At 39.1% G+C, this 18,677-nt stretch overlaps 1 protein-coding gene across 30 annotated transcripts in view; it reads right to left on the reverse strand.

Moving 5' to 3' along the window:
• DLG2 (discs large MAGUK scaffold protein 2) overlaps nt 1-18,677 on the reverse strand; it is a 1,055,297-nt gene that overhangs the window by 82,230 nt on the left and 954,390 nt on the right. For all 30 annotated transcript variants that reach the window (XM_074860344.1, XM_074860343.1, XM_074860342.1 and 27 more), the window contains one exon: nt 15,915-16,029. In XM_074860344.1, the coding sequence (XP_074716445.1) occupies nt 15,915-16,029 (115 nt within the window). The remainder of the gene's footprint in view (nt 1-15,914; nt 16,030-18,677) is intronic.

Consider the following 18,677-nt stretch of genomic DNA (forward strand, 5'->3'; position numbering starts at 1 on the left):
GACTGAATACAAATTAAACTAGAAAAGTTAATTTGAAATACACAACTGAACTGCAAGAGTGCAAATGTGTATTGAGGGATGGACTATAATTTCAAAACACTGCCCTGGGGAACAAGTACTGAACAGTGGAGTCTCACTAAGTTGCTTCTCACTCAGTCCCCCAAAATAATAGATGACTGTAACTATAATCACAGTGAGCATCCTCTAGGTTTGTATATTACAGCCTGAGCCCTAGACAGCCAAAATCCCATCTGCTTCACTCTGAGTTCCAGACAGACACAAAAGCATGGCTGTGAAGGGGTGAAAGATGTGAAACGTAATGACTGTAGCTGTGCTATTGAAGTAATGAGGAGCTGAAAAGCATGACTGATGATCTCTTAGATAATGGATTAATGAGCAAGATGCCTGTAGTTCATCAAAGGACTAATGGAAATCTACACAAGGTACCTGCAGTATACTATGGAGAAGGATGTGGAGACTAGGAACCATCCAGACATAGCATTAAAGAGACATACAGCAAGAACAGAACAGAATGATGATAATCATTTCAGCTCATATGTATATTTCATGTATGTTAATCAATTAGAGCATAAAAAAGGCATGATGGAAAATAACTTGCAGAAGACCATGATTTAATGTATAGAGAACAGATAAAACATGAGTAAAAGAAAGATGCGACTTGAACCTTTTTTAAACTTTGAGTTATTAGGTAGATACAACCGTGTGATGCTTGATCATTGGCACCCTGTGTTATATGGAAAAATGCAGTATACAGGGGTGGACGCAGGGACAGGCTACAAAGGAGGAATTCAGAAATGTTGCTCAGGCATGAAGTACGATTTCATAGGCCTCCAAGAAAGGTAAACAGCCCCCTTCTGCAGAGCATGATTGCTCAACAACCTAAAACTATAAACATCTGATTTTCTATTTTGCCAAGCACAATTACCAATTAATCAGCCATTAGGAAAATGTATGTCAAGCAAAATATTGGCAGAGGAAACTTTAGCCTGCCTCATAGATGGCTGCTTTTATCAGTGAAAAATGCTAAGAAATAAGAAAATAAATTCTAAAACTAGTTAATCAGCTCAAACAAAGTTTCAATTATTCTCGTAATTGGGGATGATTAGATTATTCTGTACACACACTGAGAAAAAATAATTCACAGAAATACAGAATCTTGACTATCATGATTATTTAAAAAGTACTTATATTTTCATACAAGCATTCCTCACCAGATATAATTAGACTAAATTACTTCTGTTGGTACTTCATTCTTCCAAAAATAGCCTGCAGAGCTGATTTTTTAAGTGATCTTTACCCCATAAAGTCCTATTATCATGTACACAGTGTCAGCAGAGGTAAAGCACATCAAGAAAAACTTATTTAGTGTTTGACTTTGAGAGATTGTAATGCTTCAGGTATAAATATCACTCAGAGAGAATCTTACTGAAGTATTTGACCTAAATGTTAGTAAGTCTACTTTCTAGCAATACTCAAAGAGAGCACTAGTGTTGTTTTTGCCCACATCTCAGCACTCCTGAGCCTCTCTTGTGGGTGTAGCATTTCTAGTATGTAATAAAGACACAATTACAATAAATCTTCCCTTTTTGCTGACTGAAAACACAAAGTCCTTGACTTAGAAGGCTATACCTCTAGATTAAGGGTGTAGACAGATCAAATTCCAACAAGCTTGCACTGCTATCAGCTCATTTCCAGAACAGCTCTGCAGAGAAAGAATAGCACTGAAAACTCCTTTTTTTTTTTTTTTTTTTATTTTTGTTCCTCCTCTCATAACAGAAATGGATGAAAGGCCAGCTACGTGACATGCTTTCAAAGGAAAGGATATGGTGATGTGTTTTCAATGGAGTTTATTTGAGTCAACATGGTTTATTCATGATTTGTGGTTCCAGTACCTTAATAATAGGACAGAAGTTAGGGAGCAAGAGACTGGATTATCCTTTTCTTAAAACTGTTGGGGTTTTCTTGTTTATGATACATCATAACTATAACCAGAGCCTAAGTCATATTGACCTGATACTTAAGCATTAGAAGTACTCTTCCGATCCCATTAGAAAACCTGTCTCTGGTGAGTCTCCGTTCTCATTTTAGCTGTAATAAAAAAAGCCAATCACTTTTCACACATCTAGTTCAGAAATTTCAGATAAAATTTGACCTCAGACTCTTCAGAGTTCTGTGACTGAAAGAGTTTCAGATGATTTATTCAAAATCTATTTATCTCCAATAACTGTAAGCAGGTGTCCCACAATGAACAAACAGCTCATCGTAGTACTTCAGTATCACTCCATGTATTGGGTCTGGCTGAGATGGAGTTATTTTTCCCCGTAACAGCCCTCATTGTGCTCTGCTTTGTATTGATACCTAGAAAGGTGTTGATAACACACCAGTGTTTTGGCTACTGCTGAGCAGTGCTCACACAGCATCAAGGCTGTCTCTCCAACATCCCCCACTCCCCAGCAGGCTGGGGGTGGGCAAGATCTTGGGAAGGGACACAGCCAGGACAGCTGACCCAAACTGGCCTAAGAGATATTCCATATGATGTCTGCTCAGCAATAAGAGCTGAGAGAAAGAAGGAGGAATGGGGGGCATTTGTTATTTACACTTGTCTTCTGGAGCAATCACTATGCATACCGAAGCCCTGCTTCCTGGGAAGTTTCCAGACATCGCTTACTGATGGGAATTAGAGAATAAAATCTTTTGTTTTCCTTTGCTTTCACATGCAAGCTTTGGTTTTGTTTTATTAAGCTGTCCTTATCTTGACACAAGAACCATCTGTCATATTTTCTCCCCCCTGTCCAGTTGAGGAAGGGGGAGTGATAGAGTGGCTTTGGTGGGTACCTAGCATCCAGTCAAGGTCAACCTACCACACTCCATATCCCTCTAACAATGTAACTGTATTTTTAGGTCCTAAATCAATGCTGAATCTGAGCCCCTCAATTTCAGAATGATACCACTTATCTTCCTGGAAAAAGAGCTCAGATAGGATGGAAAATCCTTTGTGGTCTTAAACAGGCAGAACACTTCTAAACAGTAACTTGGAGCAAAATTCTTGTTAGTAATAACATTTTTGTCTGAGTTATGATGGCATATGACTCCTTGATTCACACACATTAACTGTTAGTTATACTGACTGCAGATGAGTTTTACTGCTGTTTGTAGAAGACACAATTATTACTGAATGCTTAAAAGACACATTTAGAGTATTTTCCTTATTCCATATACTTATCTGTCTGCTCTTCCCAAATATAACAAAACCCCATTTCAAACTGATGGCCCCTGCACCTCTGGAATATATTTAGAACCCAAGGCAACTGTTAGAAAAACAAATGCAAATCTTTTCTGTAATGCAATGGGATATATTCCATTTCCATAGATGGAACACTAAAAGTGCAACTATGGTGACCTAATACTTTCATAAAATTTCCTAAAAAAGGAGCATTGAAAGCTGAGTATAATTGAAGTGTCCTCTCTTAAAAATTCAAACCCCAACAAATCAAGTAGGGATTTTCCTTTCACTCATCTTAATGCAAATTAAAAGCTGCTGCACTGAACCAAGGAAATTATAGCAATTAAAAAGGTTAGGGAAAGGGAACTTTGACCCTTCTTCACACTGTCCACATTAAAAAGGGATATATTCTTATATCTGTCCAGTGCCTGATGGCTTCGGGATGCAATACAGAAAAACATAAAACTAAAGTAGCTTAAGAAGCACCTACCATACAACTCTTTCACACTCCATTAAGAGAAAAACAACCTCGTCTTCTACAGGCTCTAAATTCAGCAATGGTCCTTGCATTCAGCTGGATAATTTTCAAGTCATTAATTCAGTCAAATTGCCTATTATTTCATGCCTTCAGTGAGAAAAAATCCTGTCTGCTGACTGTTATTTCTTTTACATTTTTTCTCCAGATTTCTTGCAGCCAAAGCTGCTGCAATCCTCACTAAAGGCAAAACTACCTGTTGAATTTTATCCTGTATTTCTAATGATGTTCTGCTTAAGCATCTTCTGAATTTTAGCAACAAACAACAATATAGATTAAACTTCAAAAACCTTTAAAAATACACAATCCTTTAAGCATCAAGAAAATAAAAGATAATTACATTAACACAGTAGCTATAATAAAAAGTCATACTTATTGGCCTACATAAAAAGGCAACATATCATTCAGATATTGAAATAAATTCTCAGGCAGCTGCTGAATGAGATCAAATTTACAGGAAAGAGCAGTTATTTGCCACAAAACCAGTGAAACTCACCTAGCTGCCAGGCTTCATTTCTGGTTTACGTGGAAGTTTATAACCTATGCTGAATGCCTGTGGTTACTGTACCTGCATCAGGAGATGCTGTGAGCTGTGGACTTCAAACTGACCCATCATCTTCTAGCAGTAACCACTAGATCTGGCTGCATAGTAAGCCCAACACAGAAATTGATGTGAAGTGTGTAAGGGTCCACTTCTATTAATTTGTATTTTGTTGTTCTGACTGATATTCTAATCAATTATTAGAGTATAAGTAGATGATTAGATTTCCAGACACTTAACAAGAAAATTCAGGTCCAGTTCAGTTTTGCTGAAAGATCTGCTAAGTTCATGAGCCTTTCAAAATGAATCCACGTGCAAATAATGATGAAGGAAGAATTCTGATTTTACTGCTAGAACATCTCATGATTCTGACATGAAACCAGGATAAAGACTGATGACTGTAATTGCACTTTAGTTGGGGCTAACTTTAGCCAGAATGAAATCCGTGTGAGTCAGATCTGAAGAAGTGCGTTGCACTGAGATCATGCCCTTCCTCATAACTCGGTAGAAGCTTTAGGAACCTAATTCTGACCATGCTAATGCCAGCGTAGCTCATCCTTTTTTCTGTAAAGAAGGGCAGGTGTGAAATCAGGACCAGACACTGGAGTGCTAAAGAACAACAATATATAGTATTAAAATCTAAGGTATTTAATAATGTGATAAATTTGCTATTAAATTAATAATAAGTGGATATCATAAAAATCTGTCTGTAATGTCATGTCTGGATGAGACATCAAGGTAGAATAACTCAGAGAGTAAATGTATTTTCCAGGCCATCTCACCAGGCATTACATTCACAGTTTCTCCCTGCAGCAGAGACTTCTTGTTGCAATAGTTGTCCATTGATGTTGCAAGGCTCTCACTGCCAGTACAGAAAGGACAAAATCACTTCCACTGCTTATACTGAAAGGGTGATTGCATTTTGAACCTGCAAACCATGTCAGAAACGTTGCTTCTACCATGCTTCCTGCAGTGCTTCTGAAAATGGTTTTGATTCTGTTTAGTCTCAGTTAATCTGTCTTCAATATGAGTTCACATAGATATCTGTTTCCTCATACAGAAATACTTGAAGAAACCATAGACGTTTTTCAAATCTAAACTTTACTTCTTGTACAAGAATAGTTCCTGAAGTATTCTCAGCAACATTGGTCTTGACAGACAAACAAAATCTGACTGGCTGGGTACAGAGGGGAACAGCTGAAAGGACTGAACCGTGGCTTTGTATCTTGAACCATCTGCAAGGAAGTGGCAAAATACTGCTTGATGGCCATGAGGCTGCACTCCCATTTCACGATTGATAACCTATGATCCTTATCTGTAGAAATTGTCTTACAGTCTCTGCAGAAAGGAGCAATTACAACAGTCACTCACTGCAAACTCTACCTGGATTCTAAAATGTCTCAAGGACATCAAGAAGAGAAAATGTGTCGCAGAGATAGTGCTTTTTAAAAGGGAAAATTACAGACCTTTTTGGGTCCCAGAAAGAAAGGAATATTGATACTTCTTGGAAATGGAGAGGACATGTATCATTAGAAGCATGCCAAGGTAAAAACTATTCCAACCTGGCATAACTAAGTGGTTAGAAACACGAGGTTACAAAAAAAATCCCCTTGTATTCCATCAAGCAACTGTTTCTGTCCTAATTTTTCACAAAGCTTTCAGTTTCTGCCCACTATGCCAGGACCCTTTTGAACAACTAGGAGGAAGATGTGGGAGCAGAAATAGCAACATGCTGTTGCCTTCTCTGTAAGCAGTGGTTTGTATAGCAGTAGGTATTATGTGGTGCTAGCAGGTGTATTGGTAATTATCCAGCACAATATATTGGGTGAAGGAATGGAGTTGCCTGCAAGGTCAACTGAAAGGCATAAGAAAAAGAAGTAGAATTTATGGAAAGGGGGTGAATGTTTCATTATTATAATTCCTATTTAGTGAGGAACATCTGGCAAATTCTTCACCAGACAGCTGTTTGTTAGTCTTCTTTCATTTGCTACATTTGTAGATAAAGCAATTAGAATAAGTACTTGTGAGAGAAGCGTGACCCACAATCAGAGTCTTCACAAGAGATGAAGTTGGAGACATGGCAGAATGCAGATATACACACACACATACATATATATAGACACACACAGACACGCTAATCTCTGAAATCTTTTTTTACTCTATTTACTCTGAATATGAGGCACATTCAGAGAGGATCAAACCTGCCCTGCTGAGGCTGGTGTGCGAGAGGAACAGAGAGGGGGCAAGCAGTGCAAGCCCCACACTTGCACAGCAGCCTGCCGGGGCTGGTACCCCCAGTTGAACTGGGTTCCCTTGGACACCAGCTTCCCCTACTGATCAGCACCACACAGCCACCACTCACTGCAAACTTAGCAAACTAGCTGCATCAAAATCAGGATCTATTCAACATGATGCCAGTGAGGCCTGGGAGGACCTGATCTTTATGTTTTGGGACTCTGTTCCCTGTTACAAGAGTAGGGTGGCAGGGAATGACCAAATGGAGTTGCTAAGGATCTCCATATGATCCCCAACTCTGGTAGGCAATTCCCTACATCCTTCCCAGGTTCACTGTAGAGTTAGTACAGTCTTTTCTGTTTCTAATGAGAAATAAAAAGGTCAGCAAAGTCTACGGGTCGCACTCAGCCTCATCACTTAACTTGGTTGGGCTCCCTTCTCACAGATGGACTTCCTTGCAGTGAGACAAAAGATCCTCTATCTTTATTAGAAGGCACTTGAAATGGGAATTCCCACGGCCCTTTTCAGCAGGGTTATGTCCTGTTTCAACACTGTTCTCAGCTTTGTTCCAATGCAGCTAATTTGGAAAGCCTATTTGACAGTGTCTTTATAACTTTTCCATAAGAGATTTTAGGTAGAAATCTCTTCAACTGGGGCCAAGCAGTTGTATCTCTTTCTCTCACATTGAGCACTGTGCTAAGAGCCTCTGCTAGCCTGTGCTGTGCCAATGCACATATTTAGATTTCCAACTTTTGACTGTATTCCCACAAGCTTTTATTTCAATGGGTTTTCTTCTCTGTGTTCATGGTCTAACTGTCTTGTACTTTTCCAGTTGAGAACTGCACAAACTGATGGTGTCCTATTATAGCTGTTGACATGGAAACATCATAAGAAACTGTTTGTTGTATAAGACTGCTTTTTCACATAGAACAGACACAGCTTAAATGCATGTTTTGCTGACTCACTTTCAGCCATTTTAAGCCACAGACAGTTTATCTTCATTGTCACTTTCCCCCCTGCGCCGACGGATCATGTTCTGAGTCTCTGCTTAGAAATGAGGCTGGCTGAAACTGTGACTGTCTTGGTTATAGAAATTTCAAACAAATTCTATTCCCACACGTGGCCAAGTTCTTCATCATCATCTCATGGCTTGGAAATTATTCTAGCTGACGCTTCCCTGCCAGATGAGGCTCCAAACCAGAAAGCAGGCAGTCCCACCAGGGAACTGGAAAGCAGAATATATGTGCAGTGAAAAGCTATTAAAGCACCTCTTAAAAAAAGAAGAAGGTGCACTGCTTCTTTAGAGCAGACATCACATGTCAAGCACATTACCTGTTCTGGGACATTATTTCAAAAACTTACAAAATAGAACAATAAGGAAAATGGCCAGAAGTATGTACTGCTTACTCCTACTGAAGCTACTAATAGAAAAGCTGGTTCAGCAGGCATTAGTAATTCAGCACTGAGGATGTGACTTCAGGTCTCAGCCAGTTATTTCATATCTAACAAGTTTTACTGATAATGTAAAGATAAGATGAATTAGGCAAGAATGGCTTTGATAAGCAGCTGCTTTATATTCTGTTTTTATACTCTGAACTTTAGGCAGAGCTTGTTATCTGAGATTACTGTAGGCTGCGATTTATTCACACGGGGCTCAGTCCTTCGAGATGCTCAGTATCGTGTGCATTGGCTCTTAATCTTGAACACAAAGTATGCAATAATTTGCAAAGCCACAACCAGATAGAAATAAATCTGCTTTTTGTCTCTTTTCAGCATAACTGGAGAATCACCTCTTGATAAAAGGCTTGCTGGGCTGTTGGTTCATGCTGCAGCTAATGGTGCATCACACCGAGCCTCAGGAAGGATTCAGTTGGGAGTCATTTCATACCAGGTAGCTAAGAGTAGCAGATATGATTAACATGAAGATGTGAAGGAGAGAGCTGGTGTCAGATGCAGAGATGAGACTGTTTTGACTGATATGTTTACATGTTCAGTTTTCACTCTCCATTAACTGCTTCTTTTTTGTCTGTGAAATGTTATTAAAAATTGCAAATGAACCTCATTTTTCCTTAACTGTTCATTAGTATCAACACTGCAAAAACATATCAGATGAATAAGAAATATAGTAAATGTTAGGAAAAACTGTAGTAGCTTGTGAGGGGGCTAATAGTTTCAGCTGCCTATATATCAAATATATCGATTTTCATAGTCCTAAGGTATAGGTGAGGCATATTGTTTTATTTAGAGCATCACATTTCAGGGTGTTATTTTAGCACCAAAATGCCATTAAACTATAAACCCAAAGGCCTTTGAATTGTGAATACTCCAAGATTAATAATTCCCACATCCATCTTTCAGCTAAGAGTGGAAACATTGTTGTGTGTCTTAGTTAAGGCACTTCAGTTAAGGACCTATGAAAATTTCAGAGGCATAATACAAAGAAGTGTGAAATGCTTGCAGCTCCCACTGACATCAGCAAAAGGCCACCTAGAAAAAAACCCAAACCAAACCAGCCTCTGTCCAGATATTCCTCTTCAATTTTAAGTTGAATTTTTAAATTTCTCATTTAGTCTGTACTTAACAGCAGAATGAGGAACATGGTACTTTTTGTAAATGCCAAAAAAATGATCCTCTAAGCACATAACCAGTCTGAGTTTCAGAAGAAAACATTAAGAATTTCAAAGTAATAAATAATTACTGGATTTATTGCCCATTGTATTAGGTGACTCTTGTATTCCAGCATATCCCTCATCCTTCTCTGTTCCTCAGTGTCTCTGATAATTAAAAAGGACCTGAGTGAATAGTTATTCAATTACGCTGTTCAGCTCCTGAACGTCCACTGGGGAAAAGGTCTCTCAAGCACACAGAGTAACCCTCCTTGCTTTGAAAAATAAAGATTTGGACTGTTTCCTTGGTTGTGAATCTGAGCAGCTCTCACTGAAGACAGTGAGAACACCAGTGCCAGCAGGATGTGAAAACTCTATATTCAGAGGAAAGAACAGCTAAAAACTAGAAACTGAATATGCAGAAAGTCACACTTAGCCAGGACATGTGAAATGAGTAACATTCCAAACAGGTTTCAATTTTCCAATCTGAAATGGCATTTTAAGTGCAATAGCCCATTTCACAAGTGTAGGTTATGTGCATACCTATCTGACCATTTCCAAACATGTCTGCTAAACGTTACCATAAACCCCAGCTTTCTGTATCATGCCATTCAGCACAGATTTTCTGAATGCGTATTTCCATTCTGTGCTATAATTTGGACCGTTCAATTGCCTAGGAATAATCCAAAGTAAGTGAAAAAATTGTACTAAAATTCCACTTTCATCCACTTACTGTTCAGTAAAGAGAATTCTAATAGTTTCTATCATGCTACTAAAGTATGGGCACAACTATGTAAGCTCTAGCTATTTCCCCATCAAAACCAAACAATAATTCCTAGGTGCCAAACTCACTCACATTCACTCTCCAGAAATCTAGGTTGACCTACAGTGCTCTGATGCCTGAAAGAAATGTACAGTGTGATGCCATAACTGGAATCATAAACTCATCCAGCTTGATGACCATGCACTGAACATTCGTGTATCCTCAACAGTGCTAACAAAAGTGGCAAATTAATTTAGAAGAAATCCTGGGGAATAAGAACATGGGAATTAAACCAGTTTATTTAAACAGGATTGACAGTGTTTCAAAGCTACATTGCAGTGTCTTACTGCAACACACACAGAAGCATTCACTAGCAACAGCCAGAGAGCCTGATGTTACAGCTTCTTCAAGATATGTTTATGCATGCTCTGTGTGTGCGTGTGAGAGCGAAACTACTCAGTGTGGGTGGGATTCAGGTCACACAACTTGAAGTGTCTCTAATATAGATGTTTACATCTCAGCTAATCACCTGAGGCTCCTTTCATTCAACTGTGAGAAATAGACATTTTTAGGGCATGATTCGCCTGAGCAAATTTAGATGTCTACTTCTGGATGAGATGAATTGTACTCTGAAAGTGCCAAGTTCAGTCTACTGACTCAAGAGAGATAGTAGGCAACCAGCTGAAGATGTTTGCACTGTATATGTGGATACAGCATATATTTAACACTGACATATATCTATTTATTTTATTTATATATATACTCTCTCCTTGCAAGGAGTGTTTAGGTATGACCATTTCATACCTCTCTCTCTAGTTCCCTCAGTATCTCCCTCCAAAAAGCCCTGATGAAATGATATCTTTATCACATTTCTCCTTCCAGATCTACATAGTAGAGCTTTCCATCATCCAGTCTGATGTTACCATGTGTTTGGATTTCACTACCAGGATGCCTCCAGGAATTGCATTTCTCACGTGGATTTCAGACTGCATTGCAACCTGCGGTGAGCTCTCCCATGAGAATTTTGCCCTTGGGGCCTTAACCTGATGCTCACTGGCTTATGGAGCTTTGGTGACTGTACCAGACATTACATAAATACAGCCCCCAATGCCAGATTTGATCTTCACAAACTTCAGCTGTAACTCAGCAAAGTTCCCAAGTGAGAATTCCTGTGATCTGTTGAAAATCTAAGTGATATGGCATCATGCTAATTTCTAAGAAGTTCAGGAAATGTGTATAAAAGGTGTCTAATACCTAACGGAGAATTCATTGTGCTGGAAATCAGAGTAAACAATCCAAAGTACCTCAACCTTGACTTCCTTTCAGCTGCTGCTAAGTTGCTATGGCAAATCTTCAGATTCTGTTCCTCATAGCTCAATAAAAAATGAACCAGAACGTACTCATTTTTAACACATAATGCTTTGTGTTTGTACAGCCCATACCTATCAAAGCTATGAAATGCTTAGCACTAATTTCAGCTAGGAGACAAAAATGTAGTGGGCTAAGAGGCACCTGTTTGCACTGTGCACAGTTTTTTTAATTAGTGCAGCATGGGCTGGAACAAAAAGATTGATCTTAAACTTCCTCATCGTACTGTGAAGAGGCTCTGCCCTTGGTGACACTTCCCATCGTAGTGTTCTCCCCTGGACAGCTGGCGAAGAGGTAGATGCCAAATAATTTATTCTGAAATTACAGCTGGATACAGCCCTGTCCCAGCTCTGATTTCCATATCCACCTTTACAGCCAAGTGTACAATTCGCATTGTGCTGATATATTTAAAAGTAGTGCTGAAGTTGAATTATCTGCATTTCAGTAAGCTCAATCAGTTCATTTATACAGGGCAACAAGTAGCTGTGATTAGGTGGAATGATGTTTGGTCACTGATGTTACTGAACAGATTTAAACAGTGAAGTTTCTGAAAGGGCCAGGGTATGTGTGAAGCTTTTGAGTTGTTTCTGCAGAGTGATACACCTCCACAGCACATGTTTGCGGCTTTGGACAATTGGAATTTTTAATTATAGACATTATCACAGAATCTGTCTGGTTTGAATAAAGATTAAAAGGTGCCATGGCTGTTTATTCTAAGTTTATCTAATTATTTTTCATCTGTAAATCAACAACAGACGATAAGAAGACAGTCCTTGGTTGCCAGATGATTCCTGAAAATCTTTTCAGACATCTACTAGCAATCACTATCTACTTTTACCCTCAGAAATCTAGCACAAGTACTTTAAGCTCAGGAGGAATCTAGTAAATCAACAGGAAAAACCCTTCATCATGCTTAAGCTCCAAAGCCTGGCAATTGTATACTAAAGTTTCAATGGCTGCTGGCATTCACCAAACTTTTTAAAGGACTGTATTTCTCTGATGCTTAACTCTTCAAAAGGCTGCCATGTTCCGTAGCCTGTGGGTTAAATAACATGATCTGGCATTTCCTAAAAGTATCAATAGTAACTGCATGTAACCTGAAAAATTTGACTATGGATCTCTACTGAGAAGGACAAAGCAAAGCATCTATCTATTTCAAGACAACCAAGTACATAATCTTACAAGAGCAGATTTTAAAACCTTGAGCCAAAAAGACAAAAAGGACAATATGAATTTGCATAACAAACAGCAAAAAAACCCCCTATGTATATACATAGCACAGCTTTTAGCTGGTGATGGGTTTCTTTACTTTCCTCATTAATCATGAGCTGATGGCTGAATTCCAATGAATTAAAAAGCATAATAGCAGAAATTTTTTTAGCCTCTCATTTCAGTTATTGAATTAAAATTAAGTTCATTCACCTTCACCAATAAACAAATTATAAATAATAAAATTAGTTGTTTCATGTCTATTCTCTCCCTTTCTGCAATTCTTTTCCTCCACGGAGTTAGTGATCAAGAGGATGTGGGCTCCCAAAAGAGTTAACAGCATTTCTTACTGCTCTGTCCTCTCTTGAAGTCTCATACTTTGCCTTTAGTGTTGTGGACTTTCTGGTAACATCCCAAACAGAGATATAGGGTCTGTGATACAAAAGGAACGGGGTAGTACTGAAAAAAAAATTTCAGGAAATTCCTGGGAAATATTCCAGGAGGCATCAGAAACACAGACTGGGATAAAGAAATTAAAAATAAAATAAAATCAGAAACACCAGACTATGCACAGATAAAAGATCATGTCAAAGAGCTACACAATTTCTTCTAAACAAATCATTCTTGATTGCTTTCCTGTGGTTGTATGCACTACTTAAGTGTGACTTTTAATTGCTTTCAGCCAACTACTTCTGGTCCTACATTCAACCCATTATCCACATACTAAATTTCACCTCATGTCATTTAATATAACTTCTTTTACATATCTCAATTAAAAATGCTATGCTATTTTAGTAGTGGCTGGATGGGGAAATCACAGACTCTAAGGTAAAGAAGAAAACCCTGCATCCAATGGACCCCACATCCACTGGCAAATCTGTTTACAGAGCTTTCCTTTTTCTCACCCTCTTTTCCATTGGCTTTTCTATGAGCAGATAATGACACTTATTTTCAATTATTACAACCTATATGGACCTTAATTTATTTCCTTATGCTGCCTAGAACATAGTTATTTACTTTGATTAAGCTCTCTGGGTAAAATTAACTACGCTTATACTCAGCAAAGGACAGAAAAATCACTACATCCCAAAGAAAGGAAAACAGCAAACTTGAATCATAAACTTGGCACTACAGCTACAGCATTTGGAGCATATGGTAATTTGCCTCTAGTTCTCTCGCACATGCTGACCAAAATAATCCATTGAAACACAAATGTCCTGAGTAGTAAGAATACAAATGCTAAATCCCAGACTTTTTACACAGGTCCCTGGCTGTAAATAGTTTATCTATAAAGTGGAAATTTCAGTCTCTGAAAACAAGCACATTTCTGAACCCACATTTATTTTTTCATTAGTGCCTAACGTAGACATAAGCTACCTTTGTAATTAATGCATATGATTTGAACTAACAGTGCCTAGCACAATGCTGCAGGCACTGCTGCACTACAAACACAGTATAATAATCTGTAAAATACAGAGCCTCTCAAACAGACTTCTCAGAGTTGGACACAGCCAATTGTGTGGGTTTGACCGCAAAAATTTTATGTGAACAAAAGTGACTGAGGCTTTTGAGGTTTTCTGCTTGAGAGGTTTGGGGCATTTTTTTGGAACAACTCTGGAATAAAAGAACAGTTTTTGCATTTATGGCTTGAGAAGTGATAGTTAGATATGCAGCTAAGACATCAAAGATCCCTGCAGTGAAGCACCAGGGCATATCATCTTAGTGAGACAGACCACATCCAGAATTCATGAACTAGCAGAAAACCAGGCTCATCGGTGCACACAGAGCAATACTGTATAGAAGAACTAGGCTAGTCCAGATGCAGCACAGATATATTAGCCTAGCTCAGTGTGCAAGCTAATAAGGCTCAGTTCTCAGCAGGGCTCACCAGGTCGATGCTGATACAGGGGTAATTGAGCTTTGCTGCAGCTCAAACCAGTAAGTTGTTCAGGACTCTGTTAGCCCTTACGTGTACACCTGAATTGACTTGCGCTTGCTGGCTTGGACTTCTTGCACCATTATTCCCCACATTTTGGCTTCCTTGCTTACCTCAAGCAAAGCAAGCTTGGATCTATCCCTACATGTTCAATGACTGTAGCTTTCCATAAAATGCAAATTCAAGTTGCTGACCAAAGCTCTTGACAACGAAATCACTCTGGTCTGGAAAAAACCTACTGCAAGTGGAATAGCTCCAGAAATAAACACAGAGCTGAAGAGATGAGAGGTTAGAAGTGCATCGAAAACCGTGACACTTCCAACGTGACCTTGCCCAATAGCAAGGTCACTGGTAACATCTCCTTTCAGTCCTTGCTCTTTCTGGCAGCAGTACCAATTAGTGCTTCATGTGGTTGCTGCCCACTAGAATAAGACCATCCATGGTAATATTTACGTTTTTCCTTCCGTCTTTTCTACCTTACCCTTTCATGCTGAGGGCATAATGACAAAACGTAGAATTTTGCCTTAATTGGATCTCTGCAATGTTATCACCTGAATTAGCTCGCCCATGAATAATTATCACTGCCTGGAGGCTGACAAATTGCTTCCTTCTACTTAGTGATTGTCAGGAATTTCAAATTATATGCTGAGCATGGGGGAAAAAAATGAAAATGAAAAGCCTAGAGAAGTATAATTATTAAGATTATTAAAATATTTGGCACAGAGTCTCATAGTCTCCCCGAGTCCCAAAAGGGGTGAGTGACAGCAAGAACTTTGCTAGGGGATATTGGGCAACACCAGTCTTTCAGCCAGCAGCAAACATGGCAATAGACTTCCACAGTCAAAGCAAAACTATAACCACTGCTACCACCTGGCTCACAGCTAGGCAGCTCCTATGTTATTCACTACCCCATTTAAGCTATGTACATCAGCTTGTTTAGCATCTCATCTGCATATTTGATCTTGCTAGGTAGATGGTAAATTCTTTGTAGCGTAGACCGATAGAAGGGTAAACATATGCAAGGGGATAGCAGCAGACTGTCATGCATTTAGAATAGCATACAATAGTCCTTGCTTTGTAAGAACAAGGTCTTGGGGAAAAAGTGCTTTTTATGAGAACAATCACTCCATGTCTGGGCAAGACCTCACACAGGAACGCAATGCGTCACTACACCACAATATCCTTCTCTGATATCAAAAGGGCTGACAACTGGTAAGAAATCTTCATCTCATAAAACCAAATCACTATAAAACTACAATGCTCTTTGAAAATGGCTTGAAATGATCGGATTAAGCAATAGGGCTTTATCCAATTTTCACTTTAATGATGCTGTGCTTGTAAGATTGATGCATTTCTCAGTTCAATTCAATGCAGTTTCTCAAACTCCTTTCCCACCTTGCCGAACCCACAACACACAAGTTAGGCATAGACAAGGTAGCTGCTGATGTATTCCCAGGAGAAAGCTCTCCCTGCTTACCTGACATACAATGACCTCTTCTGATTAGTCCTCAGGGAGCCGGACCCAGAACTCATGCTGTGATTCATCATCTGCTCACGCAGGTCATGGATTTTTGCCTCAAACCGAGCGTACTCTAAGGAGATAAACAAAACCAGAAAAATAGATATTTTAGTTTTCTTAATCTATATAATCATTAGGGCTGCTAAATGCAAATTAATATTAAATTAATGAGTGTAAGGCACATCCTGAAAATTGAGGTCTAATAGAATCTTGCATTAATTTTAGGTAAATATATGACCTCTTTATTGTGGTACCTGAAAACTTCAGCACTGACTACGTGAAAAGTCAAATAGCTAGACCCTGTCTCCTGTAATTTCAGGAAAGGAAAGGAGGTTTAAAGTGTGTTACCAAATATCCTTCAGTCTGCAAAAAGGATGTTGAAAGCAGTTTTCCACTATACCATTCCTCCTTCCAAACAATGAGATACCTTGTTAGGGGCAGTGGGATGATGCACTGAAGTTAGTAATGACTCAAGCATTTAGTGTAAAATCCCACAGAACTGAAGGAGATATATCAAAGTCTAATTATCCTTGAAGCAGCTGTGAAAGTGTATAAGCAATAAGTCACCTTATTGCTCCCAGCCCACTGAGAACTGAGCTCTGTTTCTTTTAAATAGGTGGACCCATAGCTCAGTCTTAGGGTGGGTGATCCCAGAAACTCCAGACCTGTTTAAGCTGCATAAGAATGACACAAAACCACCTCCCACACCTTGTTCTCCTCCACTGCTCTGTTGGTAGCTTTGTAAAACGTTATGACCTGCTGACCAGCAACATGGGACCAGTGCTGGGGCAAGGATTCAGCTAGAGGTGTATCATTTGGTGAGGCTCCTCTCTGAAATGACACATCCCTCGTTCAGCCTGGTCAATGGTCCCTCCTGCTGGCATGGTCCCTGTGCTCGTTGTGTGACCTAATGCACTGAGTTTTGGTTTGCAACAGGAAAGGTTGAAATTTTGGAGACAAGCTCTAATTCCTTGAAATCGACAACCTAAAGGCAATGCTCCAGCGACACAGAGAGTCATAATTCAACCTAAACCCAGGAAATCTACCAATGTGAGCTAGAAGACTAGCTTGCGGGGGTGTACAAGATCCATTTCAGTGAGTCAGTAACACTTTGAAGAATAAGATGTTGCAGACTGACACCAGCAAAGAGAAGAAGATGTTCCCTGCACCTCAATGTTTTATTTCACTGCCTGCTTCAAAAGGAGGGTCTACATTTCCACATAGCAAGTCTGGAGCAGAAGGGAAACCTGCATGCAAGGTTTCCTCCCTTAAAGGATGGAGGTACATCCCACCAGATCACACCATCTCTCAGTTTAAGCAGTCTTTACTGTGCATTTATAACCTATTGGTCTGCTCCCTGTTTGTTGCTGTTTGAGCTAGGTGAGAATGCTGTAAAACAGCTATATTCTCATTTTCTCCTAGCAGAAATCTCAGCATTATTTTTGTTTGATCATCTGCCGTTCACTGGCTCGGTTCCCAGAATGTCTAGATATTTTGCAACAAGCACTAATTCATTTTATTCAGTGCCCTTTAACTTCTCATTGGATAATAACATCTGACCTTTCCAAGATCCCACATTTTGCATAGACACTAGCTACCTTCAAGCTGGCTTAGCAGAGTGGTTTGATTTGGGATTTGTGTTGGTTTTTTGTTTTGTTTTGTTTTTTTTTTTTCCCCTTCTTCATCATCTTCTTTTTCCTCTTCTTTTTCTTCTTCCCTGACGCATTTTAACTCCATTTCCATTAAGCTTCTTTGGCATTACCTTCTGAGTTTGTTAAGTGACAGTGGCTACTTTGCCAATCAACTGGGAACCACTGCTGTGGTATAAGACTCCTCAGTCTTCCCACATACCTATGACTTCACTGACTGCAGCTGAAATTCTGTATGTCAGAAGAGACACTCCTACATGCAGACTGTATTTCAGATTTATTCTGTAGCTTCTTTCTTGCTCATTTCTTTCACCTAGAGTACATCTTTAAACTTCTCAGTGATTTAAAAGCCCAAATCCTCAAGAGAACTAAGGCTCCTACAAACCTGTGTTGTTTTTTAAAGTGGAATTTAGTTTTGAAGTGTTTATCCCGGTGTAGGATTTAAGTTTGTTCTATGTGAGTCATATTTGTTCTATTCCCCCGCTCTAGAATTTATTTAGTAAATAACCATCTTCTGAGCAAGGCTTTGTTTAACTTCGTATTTCATTATAACAAACTTAACATTTCTTTTTGGCAAATAGGAAAGATGATCTTAAAAACAAAAAGCTTGCATTTCTCTTCTTCATACACTGTCAGTCCTTTGCATACAGGCAGAATACTACAGTTTTAATGGTTGTCACTAGGTCTCTTTCATGTGTGGTGGATACACTGAAGAAGGCAGTAAACATACAGTGTAATTCAGCTTCTTTGATGTTTTACATCTGGGCGAGGCCAAAGATATGAATGATTTACATCAGAGCAGCTGTAATGGCAGCTTTCACTTTAATAAGCCACCATATCCCAGGCAGACTCTGTATGTGAGGTGTGGGAGTAACTCCCAGATTTAGACACCAATCTGGAGAGTGAGAAGAGAGGATTGAAAATCTGACTCTCTCTAGCATAGCATCCAGCTATTTGCAACTTGAACACCAGCTCATGAGATACCCAAATGATTACAGCTTGGTCAGATGATGATATTATAGCTTGTGTTCTGACTTCAGAGCACACTTGTAATTTAACTGATCTTAACTGG

Source organism: Strix uralensis, chromosome 2 (genome assembly GCF_047716275.1).
Source record: "Strix uralensis isolate ZFMK-TIS-50842 chromosome 2, bStrUra1, whole genome shotgun sequence".
NCBI lineage: Eukaryota > Metazoa > Chordata > Aves > Strigiformes > Strigidae > Strix > Strix uralensis.